This window comes from Felis catus, chromosome D4 (genome assembly GCF_018350175.1).
Source record: "Felis catus isolate Fca126 chromosome D4, F.catus_Fca126_mat1.0, whole genome shotgun sequence".
Lineage (NCBI taxonomy): Eukaryota > Metazoa > Chordata > Mammalia > Carnivora > Felidae > Felis > Felis catus.
In genome coordinates this window covers 8129004-8148170 of record NC_058380.1, presented here as the reverse complement: position 1 = coordinate 8148170, position 19167 = coordinate 8129004, and the positions used below count along the sequence as shown (strand labels likewise).

The 19167-nt window shown below is 39.9% G+C and overlaps 1 protein-coding gene across 13 annotated transcripts in view; it reads right to left on the bottom strand.

Annotated features, from left to right (window-relative positions):
• RFX3 (regulatory factor X3) overlaps positions 1-19167 on the bottom strand; it is a 295498-nt gene that overhangs the window by 120774 nt on the left and 155557 nt on the right. For all 13 annotated transcript variants that reach the window (XM_019815721.3, XM_019815723.3, XM_023243298.2 and 10 more), the window contains one exon: positions 5582-5679. In XM_019815721.3, coding sequence (XP_019671280.2) covers positions 5582-5679 — 98 coding nt within the window. The remainder of the gene's footprint in view (positions 1-5581; positions 5680-19167) is intronic.

Sequence of the window (19167 nt, the reverse complement as noted above, 5' to 3'; positions counted from 1 at the left end):
AACCCTAGACACTAGCTGGGCAACCTGTCAGGGCTTCTGTTTACTCATCTGTAAGGTGTAAGGGTTAGAATAAATGATCTCCATGACCTTCCCACTGCTGACATTTTGGAAGCCATATTTGAAAGTCTGCTTTATTTGAAAAGAGGGGAATTTTTACGTTATTTATGAAATGGGCCCATCTCTAACTGGAGAGAGACCTCAGGGAGGCAGTTCTCTCTCCAAGAACTTCCTAAGTTATCAGCGATATACTTCCTGAAACCCAAATGGCAAACCAGATCCTAGAGCAATTTGCATGTGCATATCAGGAGAAGCATACACGAAGAAAACACCCTCTCAATCTCAATTACAGAAATTCCACACCCCAGTTCTTCAGAGTAGGAAGCATTTAAATGTTCCTAAGAAAGCAAAATCTTACCTGGAACCAAGAGACAAAGAAGGAACTTGAAGAGTATCCCTTTTAAGGTTTCTTATTAATCATTTTAAAAGTACATGAAAAGAAGAATTTAAGTGGCTTTGGAAAATACACCAACTGTAAGATTTTCAAGAAGTGACTTTTTAAAATTTAGTCCTCTATGCATTCTTAGGGATTTTAAATAAATCTGCTCAGTGCCAATATATTAATGTACAACCTCTCAAAGTATACCATGTGATATGACTGCATGTTATTCAAGGTGAAAGAATTCTGAGGTTCAGTTTTTAATACACTGTCTTTCTTCTCAGAGGACTTCTCAGAGCCTTCAGAAGACTAATAGAAATTTAGAGTTCCTAAGAGAAAGAAAGAAAGAAAGAAAGAAAGAAAGAAAGAAAGAAAGAAAGAAAAAGAAATTTAGAGTTCTCAAAAAGAAAAAAAGAAAAGAAAGAAATTTAGAGTTCTCAAAAAAAAATTTAGGGTTCTCAAAAAAAAAAAAGAAATTTAGAGTTCTCAAAAAAAGAAAAAAGAAATTTAGAGTTCTCAAAAGAAAGGCCTTTGCAGTGTTTTCCTGCTTATGAAAAGCACGGAACACTTTATAGGAATAACATTCTGTGAAACAGAGTTTATAAAATTCTGTATCGGGGTTGATGAGAAATCTATAATCTAAACAGGAAGATTAAGAGAAGGCATCCTCCAGTCTTTTCTTACTGCAACAGATATGCATACAATAAAGGCACTGTCATTTCAGAACACTGATCTTCTCTAAACAGTAGACAAACTTCAAAGAGTGGGTGATACATGAAAATCCTTGAAAATTAAAAACATTTTTCAAAAAAGACTCTTAACTTGGCCATGATATAGTATGATGTCTTTATTTCCATTTTGACTAACACGATGAAGGAGTCATTGGTGGTGGGGGGGGACAGGAGTCAAAAAAGAGAGTAGGGAGAGAAAAAACAATCATTCCATTAAAAAAAAATGGATTTATTAGCTATGTGAAGAAACAGCAATTGCACTGGGCCGTGTCCGCATGGTATGTAATGTTCTCCAGCTGGGTTAATTACAGTGTTCTAAATTATTAGCGATCGTAAATTCTAAGAATCCGTACAAAAAGACAAGACTATGATCCAGGCTTTGGAAAAATATTCATGGGAAAACTATTAGAAGGAAAAGCAAATTAAGCTGCCTCCTCCTTTCATAAAAAAACTATTCTCTAACAGCCAGCACTGGAACGTGGTCTCAAGTCCTTGGCTGAAACTAGGCATAGGAATCTGACTGGGGCCCAAGTTGGGGGTCAAACGCTACCTAGCTATTAATTATGTCGTAGAACGGAAGAATACGGGGGACTCTTTCCTAACATGCACGCAAGTGTAGCAGATAAAAGAGGGAATACCAAGGCTCTAAAATGAACTTTAGAGACAAACACTGTACATAGTCAAAGAACAGCATACAAAGTAATGGAAAGACTGAAATAGCTTAAGCTGAGAAAAAAAAAAGTTTGTTATATTTGAGAAATAAATATTCATAGTCCCCTAGCTACTAAAATTTTGAGTAGAATTCCTGACGAGACAATGTGTCTTTAGTAAATATGAAAGTGATGCTACAGGATCTTGGTCAAAAAGTGCACTGAAATTGAAATTTTAACGGGAGGATTTTTAAAGATGCATCTTCTCTCTCTACAGCAAGGGTTCATGCACCCTGTGATGTGACTGGCCGGAGATGCGGATACAATCTGAGCCCACACAGACCGGGTGGAAGCTAATCGGACTTTGTGGCAAATGAACTCACGACCCAGACCTCATTAGTCATGATCTAACCAACTGAGTCTGTGAGCCATAGAAAATTCATGTTGACATGAGGTATTTACTTGGAATCATTTCTGTATCTAAATGGGCTTTGTAGTTTTAGGAAGTCAACTTTAGACATGTTGTTTTTCCAAGGGTCTGTGAATGAATGAATTCACCAATCTCACATCTACCTACGGTGTGGATGACCCTAACGGCAGTGGTGGGGTAGTTTTAAAAATGTACAAGGCAAGAGGCAGAATTCAGGGTCAAAAACACGAGTGGAAAACATAAAAAGAATAACCACAGTGCTTAATGTTACAGCAATAACTGAAGTTTACTGTTTCCTATTTATAACAATGTGACACGAAGCGCTTTTGAAAAAAGAACTATCTGCATTTCATAGATGAAAACAGTGAGGCGGGTTGTGTAACTTTCACGAAGCCACATACCAGTAATCTCTCCGCCTTACCTTGGACCAGTGATGAAAAACTGTTTTACACACCGTCTCAATACCCATTCCAATTGCCCCTTTTCCCCTGCTGCCTTCTACCATACACACGGAAGCTACAGGCCAGTCTTCCCAGACTCCCTTGCAGCTAACCACCACTTTGTGACACGATTAAGATATAAGGCAAGGGACAGAAGCAAAAGAGAGCTGGACGTTTCTGGGAAAGCCTCCATGTGCTTGTGCGTGACATATATACACATATAAAAATACACACACACACACACACACACACACACACACACACACACACACCCTCTTTTTCCTGTCTGAAGTGTAGATATGATGATCGCAACTGAAGCAGACATCTCACAGACATACCAGAAAATTGTGGCCCTGATATTCTGCTGTGGCCCTGATTGCTGCGAAACTGATGTCAGCAATAGACTAAAGGAAGCACAGTTCTGGATGTTTCTAGAGGATCATCTCCTGTGGTCTTTTGGTAGCTTACCTCTAGATTGGCTCAGCAGATCTGAGTTAATCATGTTGGAAGACAAGGCTGATGGCAGAGCGTTTCACAGGCACCAATCCCCACTAAGAAAGCCATCTGTCCCTACTACATACTCACTACCCCTGCTCCCTGGAAATACCTCACTCTGCGAGGCCAGACATCTACCAGAGCAATTCCCATGGTGTAGCCGGGTCCAGTTATGCTCCCTCTGCTATCTGTCAGCTTGTAAGGTTTTCTCCAATAAGCCTTTGTATTTGCACCGTGTCGTGCTCGTGATTTGCACAATATGCTACCTTTGGACTTCTTATGACCTGACAAAAATAAAAGCCCTAAAATTTTCAGACTTCTATTTGTCGGATTTGCTGGGATTCTCTGCTGACAGAATGCTATAATATATGTATGATAAAATGCTACTGAAATAAGACAGTAGAGTGGTAACTTAGCCCTCCACTGCAGGGGAGGTGGTTTGTTAAGGCTTTCCTAGGATGCCTTTACTCTGGGGCTCTCGTGACAGATAAACCACAGGCACGAATGAAATGACAATACAACTGAGTGACCTCCAGCAGTGTCTAGAAACCCCTAACATTTTCCCTGGTAGAATACAAGTCCAATAGACACAGGTGTATCTATTTTTTTGGTGAAAATGCCAACAGTCCTGTGCGTGTAGGGTAGAGATTCTAAAAGCAGGCTCCATCCAGGAGGCCCTGGTCCCACACAACAAACAGGTAAGAAACAGCCAGTGTCTACAATGTGTAAAGAGTTACAGATTCGCTGGACCAGAGAAATTCACGGACCCTTTATTAGGTGCCAATCACCTCAACAGATGTAGAGAAAACAACAAAATGACAACAGTTCCCATTCGGAAAGATTTCTTCCCGGGTCGGTGCTGGAAGTGAAAGTCGGGGTAGAGTGTTGTCCATACCCTAAAGGGAGAGGACAAACTAACTGTAGTGGAGAGTGAGGGTCTGTGTCACAAGGCGGGGGAGCTGATGAATCAGTTGATAAAGATCACACGAGGCTCCGCGTTGGGGGACTGGATAGAAGGCAGAGAAAACCGCATGTCCAGAAACAGGCACGGAAGGGTAGTATCTGGGGAAAGATGCACAAAGCTGGTTGTTCCCAGGACAGGTGGGACAGGAAGCTGGACACGAAGGAATGGGGTGAATGCCAAGGGGGAGAGCTGAATTTTATTTCATAGGTAATGGAGGGGTTAAGGCAGCGGGAATGCGGCTAAAAGCGATGAGAACAGAGAAATGAGTCAAGATCAGTGAAGAGCTTTCAGTTTTCTATCGGCTATTGTCTACCAGGCCTTGTGTTAGTTGCTGTAACTGTATTTCCTCAAATCCCCACGACAACTCTTAGTAGGGTGAGATTACCATCCTCCCACCTTCCAGGGATGAAGAATAAAAAGTCATGACTTAGTCACGACTATAAAACTCGTACAGAGTTAAACTAGGGTTCTAAGTTGTTTTGTTACAATAGCAAGAGGTAACATTAACCGAACTCCCACCACACGTCATGTACTCTTTTGGTGTTCGATTTATTGCGGTGGGGAAAAAAAAAGAAGAGAGGGACAAAAATCCCTGCCCTTGTGGAGGTTACAGGTTGATGTCCTGGGAACCCACAAAACCAGGAGGTGCAGCAAGAATAAAGAAAGCATAGGTTTTCAACTGGGGGCATACCAACATAGAAGGGAGGCGAGTAGAAGAGAATAAGAGAACTTGAATTCATTTCAGGGACACGCAGAGATTCAACAGATTCCAGATAAACACTCAAGTGGTAAATGAAAACAATACTGGTGACCTGTAATGGTTCTTAGTCTCTTTACCTATAACACCTTGAATCTTAATCCAAGTGGCTGAAAAACACAATTGGTATAAATTTACAAATTTACATTATTGTTGCTGCAAGGTGATGAGTTCGAGGGGGAGGAGGGGGCGGACAGGAAGGGGGCAAGGACAAGTTCAGACAGGAAAAACAGATGTGAGTATCAGGTATTCTTATGGAGTTTAACAAATGCCCCAAAAAACTAAGGTCCTCGTTGTGTATTGGTTTATGGACAAAAACATACACAAATCCACCTTATAAAAACAAGTATAGGTTGTACAAGGTAGTAAGAAGATACGGAAATCACCAACAAGAGTATACAGTTTTGTCATCCTATTGAAAACCATTCAAAGGCCTAACACTTTTCATAATTTGAAATATTCCACTGAGATGAAGTGAGAAGGAAAATCAACACACATTCTTAACAGACACAGACTATTCTCTAAACATCAGTCTAATCTCAACAACTCTGTTCTGGTAAAAAAAAAAAAATACTGTGAAAACAAGGGAACCATTTGGGAATAGTGGGATGTGTCAAAGAGTACCATTTCTCTTTAACCAAGCGGGAGAATTGAAAATACTCCCCCACACACACTTACATTGCTCCATTGGTATAGACAGTATCGCTTCCTTCCACATACTGCACCTGGGCTGGGTACACATGTTGTACCTGCTGTACGGTCTGGACCTGCTGTACCTGGAAAACAAATATTAGGAGCACCGTAAGAAGCAGATACAACGGAACACACAGCCACAGCGTTAGATTTGCCTCGAGGATTTCTCTGGGGTGTTAAAACCTAGGAGCTTCAAGGTAAGTGCACATTGGGTCCAAATCAACCGAAGCAATTATGTTGGATACATTCTACACCATTTCTGCAGGTGTAGGTTGCGGACGTACGTACTCCAAATATTGAGGGTGAAAAAATCTGGAAGCTCCTCACTTATTTTGATGATTTGTGAAGTTCTCTTCAGTCGGTCTGCTAAAGCTAAGTTCATTTTTCAATTTAAAAGATTCACGGGACACCTGTCTGGCTTAGTCGGCAGAGCATACGACTCTTGATCTCGGGGTCATGGGTTGGAGCGCCGGGTTGGGCATAGAGACGACTTCCAAAAAATTAAAAGATAAAATGAAATAACTCACGACGGCAAATTTCATACACTCAAATGTAGAAAAAATACTACCATGAACCCCCTGGGCTCATCAAGATAAATAACTGCTACCAGCCCTCCCCTTTTAACCCCTTATAGGATTATTTAAAAGCAAGTGCAGAGATTTTTATCACTTCACTGGGAAAGATTTCATTTGGCCTCTGAGAGGGAAGGGCTATTTTTAACATGAACACGATACTAGTATTACACATAAAACATTAACAATTCTAGGATATCATCTAAAATCCAGTCATTGTTAGATTCAAACTATTCCAACTTGAGCAAACCCAACTGTCATGTATAAACTGTATTTTGTACATTAGATATGTAACATAGAAACTCATTTTCATTTTAAAATTTCACTTGGGTTTGCTCAAGTCAGGATCCAAACAAGGTCTGCATATTATATTTGGTTTATATTTCCTCTCGTTCTCCTCTAATCTCTAACAATCTCCCACCCTTCTTATCCTTGACTATTACTTATTGAAGAAACTGGATTATTTGTCTTGCAGAATTTCCAGAATTCAAGACTTGCTGATAGCATCCCTGAGGTGTCATTTAATAAATTCCTCTATCTCCCATATGACCTATAAACTGGTAGTTAGACTCAGGGCCTTGCACGGGTTCAATATTTGAAAAGCTGTGTACTACCTATCACGTCACATCAGGTGCCATATGACAACTGGCTGTCTCTCCTTCCGCAGTGTGACATATACTCGGTGGGGTCAGGTGTGGTCAGCTACATCCACTCATCCTCTTCATGTTTTACCTGACAATATTAGTAGCCACTGACGATCGTTTTCTAGGGCTAGTTTTGCAATTCATAAAGGCTGTAACTGGTAGTCTGATTCTATTATTCCTTCTTCATGTATTAGTAGACTTCCATAAAGAAATTCCCCTCATTAATTATCTGGTTGCTTTGAAAGAAGGTTCGTATAGGAAGAAGATAAATACTCGATTCTCCTTCTTAGCAGTACTCAGAATAAGGATTTATCGCTCCCTTCCAAGGTAAGCAATGTGGTTTGGGGGCGGTTTGGTCTGTATCTTCATGATTCTTGGCTGTTAAGCATATCTGATGTTTTTCAATCACACCAGGGTTTTGGTGTGGGGGGAGGGGAGCGGTAAATTGTCCCTTCTCTTGACCCATGGTAGTCCCTTCAAACCGGATTCTGGATCTCGTGACATGATCACAGTAATCTTTCTTACCTCCCTTGCTTTCTGCTGTGATAAGATATTCTAGACTTATCTCTTACATTTTCTGTCCTAGATCTAGAAGCAACCTTCTCTTCCAACAGCCTGGCTCCTAGTAGTTAGGAGTAATGTAAATATGTAAAAACTGCTTAGGAAGGCAATTTACAAACAGACAAACCATTTGCAAACTGTGATTTCGTCTATTTCTACGTCTATTTACCCACGGAAAAGTTGCCGGACAGTATTATTAAAAGATACTGTTTATAAGAGCAAAAAGTTAGAAGGGAAAACCTCAATGTCTGAAAAGCAGAGTGATTAATTAGAAGAAAACCCTTCTGTAGATTATATGGCTAATGTTAAAAAACAAAACCGGATTCAAATTGGTATGTAAGAGCTCTAACATGTTATCACGTAAAAAAAGTACGTTGCAAAACAAAGCTTGCAGAATTTCTTTATGTTTAAAAATATGCACATATCTAATTTGTGTGGACATGCATTTATAAATGTATACAAGTATATAAAGGAAAACAGCAAGGATTCACATCAAACTCCCAAAAATAGTTACTCTGTTGAGTGACATAAAATGAGACGGGAGAGGTGAGGTAACTAGCGTCTTCTACTCTGCATATTTATATTACTCTTGGAAATTGTAAAATGAAAATGAATTCCTATGTTTCATACATAATATATAAAATACATCAATCAATATGTGGAAGAAGGACTTCCAATTCTGGCTATGATGAAATAAATACTATTAGAAATGCCCTCCCCACACCAAACAAGAAGGAAGCTGGACACAATATGTAAAACAATGTTTTCAGTCATTTGAGAAAAAGACATCATAACAGCGTGATCCTTCAAAAGTAGAGAAACAAACAAGGTCACCCTTTAACGATCCCAGCTTTTGAAATAGAGGCATTTCCCAGACTGCTGAGCGGGAAGGGAGGAACCAAGTAGAGCACTGTGATCTCACTAAGGGGAGGAGACAGCTATCAGAACTGGGGAGGCTGGGGCAGCTGGAATTTGGGAGCACCAGCAGAGAGCACACTAAGCAGAGAAAGAGATCCAGAAATACTGAAAGAGATCGCTTCAAGTCTGATGCTGAATATGAAACTGCACACGTGTAGAGATATTCAGGTTCTAACCAGACAGAGTGAGGTGACCTTATTGAACATCCAGGGCATTCTGTAGAAACACCAGAAGAGCAAAGCCCTAGTAGTCGGGCTTAACTAGCTCTAGAGTAAGACTACTTCAGGGCCATCTTAATAAAACCGAGAAATAAGCCTTGAAAAGATCCAGGTGATTCACTTAACTGCCTATACAAAACAAAGTTTAAAGCTTTAAAAGGAAGACAGCAAAATCCAGACATACAGAACTAGAAGAATCAAAATGTCTAGTACCCAATAAAAAATTACTAGACATGGGAAGGAGCAGGAAAATGTGACCTACAAATAGGAGAAAAAAAAATCAATCAATAGATATAGAGGGGCGCCTGGATGGCTCAGTCAGTTAAGCGTCTGACTTCGGCTCAGGTCATGATCTCACAGTCCGTGAGTTCGAGCCCCGCATCGGGCGCTGTGCTGACAGCTCAGGGCCTGGAGCCTGCTTCGGTTTCTACGTCTCCCTCTCTCTGTGACCCTCCCCCGTTCATGCTCTGTCTCTCTCTGTCTCAAAAAATAAATAAACATTAAAAAAATTTTTAAAAAAAGGAAGAAACAGATATAGAAATAAAAGAGAGGAAGGGGCAGAGACTTTAAGATAGTTATAAATAGAAAAGATTTAAAGGAAAGCACAAATATGATGAGAAAAAAAGAAAGAAGCTATGCGGAACCAAGTAGAATACTGAAAAGTACAAGTTGAAAGACATAATATCTGAAGAGAAAATTTCACTCACCGGGTTTAAGAGCAGACTATATAATGAAGAGGCAAAGACCAATTTGAAAATCTAGCAATAAAAACTATCTTCCATGAAGAAGAGAAACAAAAAAAGAAATGAGGAACAGAGAATCAGTGAACGATGGGACAGCATGAAATGGTCAAACATAATGCAATTGGAGTCACAGAAGAACAGAAAACGTAAGTTGAAGAAAGAGCAGCAGAAACTTTTCCATATTTGATTCAAACTGTAAACACGCACATCTAAGCTCACTATACACAAATATATAGACAAAGAAAACCACATCAAAGTATATCACCACTAAAAGTGTTAGAAATAGGGGCGCCTGGGTGGCTCGGTCAATTGAGCGTCCAACTCTGGTTCGGGTGACGATCTCGTGGTTTGTGAGTTCAAGCCCCGCGTCGGGCTCTGTGCTGACAGCTCGGAGCCTGGAACCTGCTTTGGATTCTGTGTCTCCCTCTCTTTCTCTCTCTCTGTCCCCCTCCCCTGCTTGCACTCTGCTCTCTCTCTCTCTTTCAAGTAAATAAGCATTAAAAAAAATACTTTAAATAAATAATAAAAGTGCTAGAAATCAATTGTAAGGAGACAAATTTTTAAGCAGGCAGGAAAAGGACACATTGTAAACAGGACATCACATATGAGAAGGAGTGGAAGATCCCCAGTTAGAAATAACGCACGCACAAGCCAAATGACATCTTTAAAGGCGTGAGGAGAAAAAAATCTCAACCTAGACTTCCATAGCCAGGGAGGTGTCCCACCAAAATGAAGCGGAAACCTTTTTTCAGACAAAAGCTGAGCAAATTCCTCTCCGGCAGACCGACCTCCGGTGAAGCTAATGACAAAGGAAGTTTTTAGAGCTGAAGAAAAATAAAACAGATGGAAACTGGGGTCTATACAAAGGAAATGAGGGTCACTAGATGTAACAGGTTTGCAGGCAAATTAAAGTGTTTCTCCTTTGTTTCCTCATCTTTTAATTTCTATAAAATATAACTGACTATGTAAATATAATAACAACGTGTAATGGAGTTCGCCACAGATGTAGAAGTGAAATGTACGTATCACTAAAATAGCACAAAGGACGGAAGAGGGAAACGAAAATAGGCTTTCGTAATATTCTTTATGTTAAGTGGTATAATGTTACATGAACACAGGTTATGACAAACTACGATAAGTACCAAAAATCCTGGAACAAATATTAAATTTAAAAAATAGTATAGCCAACAGCGGAGATGAAATGTAATAGTGAAAAACATTTAATGCATCCAAGAGAAGGCAGAAGCAGAGGAAATGGAAGAACAAATGGAACAAAGAGGAAAAAAATAACAAGATGCTAGAATTAAATGCAACCATATTGATAATCATAGTCAATATTCCACTTTTGAATCTCGATTGTCAGAATAAGTAGACGTGTGAAACCCAACTATATGCTCTCCATCAGAACACACTTTAGACATACAGAGACAGAAAGGTTAAAAAAAAAAAAAAAACCAAAAGAATACAGAAAAGATAAACTTTGCAAAGAGCAATCATAAGAAAAATGGAGCAGTTCTATTAGTATCAGCCAAGGTAGATTTCCAGACAAAGAAAATAACTGAAGATAAAGAGGACTATTTCATCCATAAAATTCTCAAGAAGAAATATCCTGTGTTTGCATCTAAGAACAGAGTTTCAAAATACATGAAGAAAACCAGAGAGAATTGAAAGGAGAAATAGGCAACCCACAGTCACAACTGGAGATTTCAACATCCTTCTCTCCACAGTTGACAAGAAAGACAGAAAATCAGGAAGGACACTCAAGTCATCAACCGACCTGACCTAATGGCTTTCACACGGGCATCCGCAGAATAGCAGCGAGATACTCACGCTTGCTAGTGTATGTGAGTAGGAAGCATGAAAGCTGGAATGATGAAAAAGAAAACAAACCCTAACAAATCTAAAAGAATTAAAGCAAGAGAGTAAATTCTTTGAGCAAAAGAAGAATTCCATTTGAAGTCAATGATGGAAAGGCATGTGGAAAACACTCAAAAGATGTATATGAAGAACAAAAAATACACTTTAGCCTACAGAGTCACAGAGAGAAAACTCACGAGAGAAATTTAAAACTATTTGCAGTTGAATGACGATGAAAATACAATCCATGGAAAGCTGTGGAGTGCAGGTACAGCTAGGCGTCAAGGGAAATTTATAGTTTTACATATTTTTATTAGGGGAAAAAATCTCCAATGTAATAGATCTAAAGTTTCAACTTGAAGACGCTAGAAAATAAAGAACAAATTAAACTTCAGTAAGGAGGAGAAAGGAAATAAAGGGCAAACAATCAATGAAACAGACACCTGAAAAACAATAGAAAAAAAATCAATGAAATTTTAAACATGAAAGTAGTTTTAGGAGAAAAGTAAAGAAGACAAACTATGAATACTAGGAATGAAAGAGGAAATGCACCCGAAAGACAAAAAGAAAAATGGATAATAAAGACAACTTAATGTCAACAAATTCAACTACTTGGATTAAATGGAGAAAGTTCTTTAAAGACAAAATACCAGGGTGACTGGGTGGCTCAGTGGGTTGAGCGTCAGCTGGGGTCGTAATCTCACAAACTCCTGAGTTCAAGCCCCGCGACGGGCTCTGTGCCGACAGCTCAGAGCCTGGAGCCTGCTTCGGAGTCTTGTGTCTCCCTCTCTCTGCCCCTCCCCCACTCAGGGTCTGTCTCTGTCTCAAAAATAAATATAAACATTAAAAAAAATTAAAAAAAAAAGATGGGGAAACCAGCATCCTATAAGTATTTCATCACCATTCCCAGTAAGAGTATTTTCCGTTCATCTTGGTGAAGTCTATTAAATGTCACCTTTTACTGCCTACCCTATCAAAGTTCTTGGGGAAAGGAAAAAGATGATCAAATAAATTCTACGGGAAATTAATTTTCTTTTAACTTCACTGTCTTTCTCAAAAGAAATTCAGTTGCATTTCCAAAGACAAATATTTTTTTCGAATTGTGATGAACAACAAAGAGGTGAAGATGTGAACTGCAAAGAGATGGACAAGGTAGAATTAGTAGGAACAATGAACTATTTCTATAGTGAACTGTTCAATGAATAGAATTGACCTTGAGCTAATTTCTGAAAGGTTAGCTAGTACACCAGAATGTTGGCAGTAATGAGGTCTAACTACAGCATTCTCTACCAGAAATTTAAACATTCTCTGTCAAACGAAGGGGGAAAAACTCCCCTAAAATATAAATATATGCAACAATAGATTTACATTCATAGACACTACATGAATTAAGCAACTTACCCCTGTATCCTACTGATACACATTTAAATGGAAGCACCTCTTATTACTATTCACACATGAACTTGCTTAGCTTTGTACATTTTTATAATTCTTATTATTTATCAAGAAGTGAATACCAAAACAAAGTACAAACCACAGGAAAATTTCGACAGAATCAGTTGGTATATTTTGCGGACAAATTTATACAAGATGTTGCTTTGGATGTGCTTCAAAAAAAATAATAATAAAATGAATCACACTTCAAAACAAATCCTTTTCGATAGTAAATGAAATCATTTTTAATTGTTAAGCTTATTGGTCAGCTAAGAATAACAGTAATTTCTTCGTAAAAATATCTTTGTTCTGCCAAGATGTTCACTGCCTTTCTAAGAGCATTCCTTATACACTTGGTTGGGACCAAACATTGCAAACCTTAGCACAGACGGTCCTCCTAGACTTACGACGATCCAATAGGCAATAGGCACTCAGTAGAAACCATACTTTGAATTTTCAATTTCAGTCTTCTCCCGGGCTCAAGATAAGTGCTACCATGCTTTCTCGTGACTCTGGGCAGGGTGGCTGCAGTCCTGTCGGCCACATGATCATGGGGGTAAACTGATACATTCGCCATTCCATACCCAACACCTATTCTGCTTTTCTTTTAAAAAAATTTTTTTTAATGTTTATTTACTTATTTGAGAGAGAGAGAGAGAGAGAATGAATGAGCAGGGGAGGGGCAGAGAAAGAGGGAGATATAGAATCCGAAGCAGGCTCCAGGTTCTGACCTGTCAGCACAGAGCCAGATGTGGGGCTTGAGCTCACAAACCGCGAGATCATGACCTGAGCCGAAGTCGGATGCTTAAACAACTGAGCCACCCAAGCGTCCCCCTACTTTTCAATTTCAGTGCACTCAATATGCTACATGATAAAGGAGTCAACACTTTCTTATAAAGCAGGTTTCGTGTTAGAGGACTCTGTTCAACTGTAGGCTCATGTAAGTGTTCTGAGTATACTTAAGGCAGGCTGGGCTAACGATGTCTGGTAGGTTAGGTGTCTTAAACTCATATCTGACTTAGGATATTTTCGACTTATGATGCGTTTTACGTGCATGTAACCCCATCGTAAGTCAGGGAAGATCTATACAAGAACTGTCAAAAACCGCATTAAGATGTCTTTAAAAGACCCACAAGAGATGTGCAGGAGCTCTTAGCGGATTAAAAACATGGGATATTAGAGTAGCGACGTTACAGGATGCTATGTGAGTGACCCAGGTGAAACAGAAGGAAAAGAATCCACGTCGGAACAGCTATTAATAAAAGGACAGTAGGGAAGAGTAAGACATCCAGAGTAGCGGCAGAGAATCAATTAGAAAAGCAACCTTGTGAGGAAAGAGAAGTAACAGAACTCATTCAGTATTTCTGGACCGGTATAACTGTCGGGAATTGAAGGGACTGAGAAAAGATAAGTCATAAAGTTGAGAGAGCACAGTGTGGGTATGCTAGACGGGAAGGCTCAAGGAAAGAAAGAGTGTAAGGGAAAAACTAATTTCCTTAACACACACAGGTAAGGAAAACAGAAATCAGGAACCTGAAACCATTTCCTTTAGTCTTGGTTAAAAGTAAGTTAAAGGAGATGTCAACAGGGCTATTTACTACATCTTGCAAGGAAGAACCCTACAAATATCGTGAATGTTCAAAATGATTTGCAAGTAAAAGAGGTTTATAACAGGATCACAGTGAACATGGTTAAGTGACAGGACAGACTGGGGGGAAAAATGTCACTTAAATCTCTCTCATTGGGTTTACTGAGAAAAACAAGAAGTTTCCCTAGATCTTTAACATTTGTTCACCAAGTTCTTCTGCGATAGTCAATGAGGACCACAGATCTTCTAGAAAAGGAAGCCCTTCCACATCAAAGAATGCAGTGAACCTGAACTACTGGAAAACAGGGTGGTAGTAATTTAAATGACAGAATTCATTTTACCTAGAAAATGGAATCTGTTCACTTACACTGTAAACTCACTCACTGGCCCTGTGTTACTTGACTCTCTCACTTATAAACTGTGTAGCTTCTTCTGCTTTTCAGAAACACTCAGATTTTGGGCTATCGTTTTCTCTCGTAGTAGACTTACAGTAAATAAATGATCGAGCACATTTGAATCCAATAAACATCACAAAGCCTACTTCTTCAACAGGGCTAGGGTTCAACATGAAACTTTAGCTTTATAGGAATTTTTACCAAACTGCATGGTTGCTACGGGCAACTAGAAGTTGTTAGGAAAATGTAAGAATTATTGTTATACTTGGACTTCAAGTAGAATCATATGAACACTCAAGTAGTGGTAAATACAGTCCTGCCCGCACTTCTGATGATATGACAATAGGGGACTCAATTTGGAGTGAATTAGTTCAATCATCCCCGACTGTCTAGGATGTATCTCCCAAACAATCACCTATCTGACTAGTAGCAAAGAGCAGAAGCTACTGGAGAGGGGTAAAGCAAGTTTCCAAAGGCCGGAGAGTGTTTCTGGGAGGAGGGAGGCGACTCAGAACAAATTTACTTTAGAACAATTTCTCAACGACATACTCGATGGATCTTACATGCAATATATCAACCTGTTTTTGTGAGTCAAAAGGAAGAATGTAACAGCTACTTCCTACGGGTAGAGGGCACTTTCTTTTTCAATTTAATTAATTAATTATTAATTAATTTTTCTCAAAGCAGAGTTGACGCGCAATGTTACGTTAGTTTCAGGTATACGACCTAGAGATTCGACAAGTCTACAGTCATGCTAGGCTCACCAAAAGTGCAGTTACCACGTGATATGGTACAATCCTATGACCACATCATTGACTATATTCCCTGTGCTGTGCCTTTCATCCCCGTGACTCACTTATTCCATAAGTACCGGAAACCTGTATCTCTCTCTCCCCTTCCCCCATTTTGCCCATCCCCGTCCCCTTGCCTCTGGCAACCACCAGTTCTCCGTATTTATGAGTTTGTTTTTGCTTGAGGAACACTTTTTTATTATGATTACAACGCTGTCTTAAACATTATTTCCCTTGGGGCCCAGCAGGCCTCACCGACACTAAGATTCTACTAAACAAAGTAATAATTTCCGGGGCGGGGGGGGGGGGGGGGAGGGGGGAGGAATTTGCTAAATAATAGCCTGGTGACCAGAAAGCAAATGAGCTAAGGACACCAAATTTACTGACTTTACGGCAGCATTAGGAGAGGCCTTTGAACCAGAAAGATCCTCCAGTCTTTCTTGTAATAAATGAAACTACAGAAACATAAAATATCAGTAAACGTAAGCAGCGCCATCAGAAGATCTACTTCCACTGAAATCAAGTTTAGAATATGCACTTTCAATGTATTTTCTGGTGCAAATACAAAGATACAGATTCATACTTGCTCTGAGTGTCTATGACAATGATGCTTCTTTCCAGGAGTAGGGATGCTCACTCCCCTGGGAGGGAGTGCTGGGAATTAGGAGAATGAGTTCTTAAGTGTTGCGAGCTGAAGCAGTGACCTGAGTTAACAGAACTTCTTAGTTATAGATGGTTGTTAAGCTGGTGCTGAGACCATTAATAGTGATATGCACAGCGTTTCACTGGATCCTCACCAAACTCCTGAGATGAAATAAAGGTCACAGGCATTTCTATCCCCGTTTTATAAATGGTACCGTAAATACAAAGACATGGTGATAACCCGAAGACGTGATCAATGACAGGCAGCAGTGACTCCAATCCTTGAATTCTTTCCTCACATTTGTGTTTCCCGCGGGTTTAATGACCCTGGTGGTACAGAGGCAAGGCATTAAATAATTATGAACCATACCCGCTAAGAGCTTACTCCATTTTCAATGATCTTTAAATCACTCTGATCAGGAAAACGTCTCAGTCTCTACCACTTGTGACACTTAATCTCACTCTTTTTAAAGGACAGTGAGCTTTGGTGTTGGTTACTGTCAAACAACAGCAGCCAGTCCAATCATATGATGCCATTTCATATTTACTTTATTCCATTTACGTCAAGAGATACTACTTTTTCACTTTACACAGAAATGTAAGAGTTTCTTTTTAAATGAATTCATTTAAGTGATTTTATAGAAAACTAGGAAGTAAAAAAAATATACATAGGAGCGCCTGGGTGGCTCAGTCAGTTAAGCGTCCGACTTCGGCTCAGGTCACGATCTTGCGGTCCGTGAGTTCGAGCCCCACGTTGGTCTCTGTGCTGATAGCTCAGAGCCTGGAGGCTGCTTCAGATTCTGTGTCTCCCTCTCTCTCTGCCCCTCCCTTGCTCACGGTCTGTCTCTCTCTGTCTCTCAATAATAAATAAACGTTAAAAAAATTTATATATATATATATGTATATATATATATATATATATATATATATATACATATATATATATATATATAGCAGACTCGGGATGGAGCAAAACCCTGAGGCAGTTTGCAAAAGACAAAACAAACGCACACTATGAATCATACTCTTAATAAAGGCAGTAATATCAAAGGACTTTCCACTTTAGAGAGATTTACATTTCATACATGAATTAAAACAGAAATAGTTACTCCACTGTACCAACTTATTAGTTACCTACATCCCTAAACAGAATGAGTACCAGTCATAATTCTACCATAGCAGGGGTCAAGTTACTGTTGAGGCAAGGGGTGGGTACATCATCTACTTTTTGGCAATATCGCATTTTAGTTAATCCAATTTGTGTATGTACGTATGTATATATGTATGTGTGCATTTATTTAAAAAAAATTTTGAGAGAGAGGAAACAAGCCAGGGAGAAGGGCAGAGGGAGAGGGACACAGGGAAAGAATCGTGCTCAGCATGGAGCCCAATAGGGGGCTCAATCCCACCACCTTGGGATCATGACCTGAGACTAAAAGGAGAGTCAGGGGCGCCTGGGTGGCTCAGTCGGTTAAGCCGCCGACTTCAGCTCAGGTCATGATCTCGCGGTCCGGGAGTTCGAGCCCCGCGTCGGGTTCTGTGCTGACAGCTCGGAGCCTGGAGCCTGTTTCAGATTCTGTGTCTCCCTCTCTCTGACCCTCCCCCGTTCATGCTCTGTCTCTCTCTGTCTCAAAAATAAATAAACATTAAAAAAAAAAAATTTTAAAGGAGAGTCAGATGCTCAGCCGATTGAGCCACCCAGGAGACCCTATCCCAATATTTTTATAATAAAAGTTGTAAATAACAACAATTTCCTAAGGGTCATACAATAACGAAATCATCATGGTAAAATGTGATCGCCTTCCGTTTTATGCCTGCACTCACTTCCTGCCAGTCCCCTTCCAGGAGATCATGACCAACCATGGGACAGCATGCATCCCTCCAAGCCTCGGACCCTAAATACACCTCATGTGTAGACATGTCTCTGTCCTGACCAGGACAGTTAACACTAACTGTACCAACAGACAATACCTAAATCTAAGCGCTTTAACCCCTAAGTTACCCAGCCCACAGAGGGCGGAAGAGGCGTGGCTCCCAAGGTCATTGAGAGACCTCGTTTAACCCAAGTTCTCTCCTTGTGTCCTTTTATCATCCTGATACAGCCTTGCAGGAGGTGAGAGATCACAGAGGGGGAATCACAGCTCCTAAATGTCTTGCCTCACAAAGAGCACATGTCACTTTTGCTGACAATTCAATGCTCAGAATATGCACAGGGTCCAACCTGAATATAAGGGGAAATAGCTACCTGAACATTTTGTCTCTGACGTGGGATGTTCTGGTTGGAGAATACATATACGAAGCAGGTGACATATGATGTGTTTTCTAGCTACTGGCTTTTCTTCACTTAACAATACGTCTTGGAGCTCTTCCCAAGTGTGTGTGTATGCATGTCTGAATACACACGCAGGCACAACTATTTTTATGAGTTTCACAAGTACACCATACTATAGATAGAGCTCAACTGATTTAATCACTCGGCTAGGGATGACCATTTAGGTAACTTTTTTTTCCTAACATGAAAAAGCACTAGAAAGAAAGACTGCACCTGGTTTTTGTCAAACATTCTGCGGGGTGGATCTCTCCATGTGTTTACTGGCCATTGTTTTCCATGTTTTGTGAACAGCCTATTGATATTCTTTGCCCATTTATCTACTGCATTGTTTGTCTTCCCGTAATGATTTACAGGACTCGTTAAAGATTATGGAGTTTGGGGGGGGGGGCGCCTGGCTGGCTCAGTAGGGACAGCATATGACTCTTGATCTCAGGGTTGTGAGTTCCAGCCCCACATTGGGTATAGAGAGTGCTTAAAAATAAAGTCTTACAAAAAAATGACATTTTTATTTGCCTGTATTTCTCATCTTTTTTTCCCTTAAACTTGTTTAATGGTGTTTATTAACTTGGCAAAATCAACCTTTCTCCTAGAAGCCTTGTGATGTTTTATGTTCCACATGAGATGATCTTCCCCTTTCGAAGATTATGAAAAACTACTTCCTGTTTTTGGCTGTATCGGCTTTGTAATTTTCTTTTTTTTTTTTTTTTTTTAATTTTTGTTTCAACGTTTTTTATTTATTTTTGGGACAGAGAGAGACAGAGCATGAACAGGGGAGGGGCAGAGAGAGAGGGAGACACAGAATCAGAAACAGGCTCCAGGCTCCGAGCCATCAGCCCAGAGCCTGACGCGGGGCTCGAACTCACGGACCGCGAGATC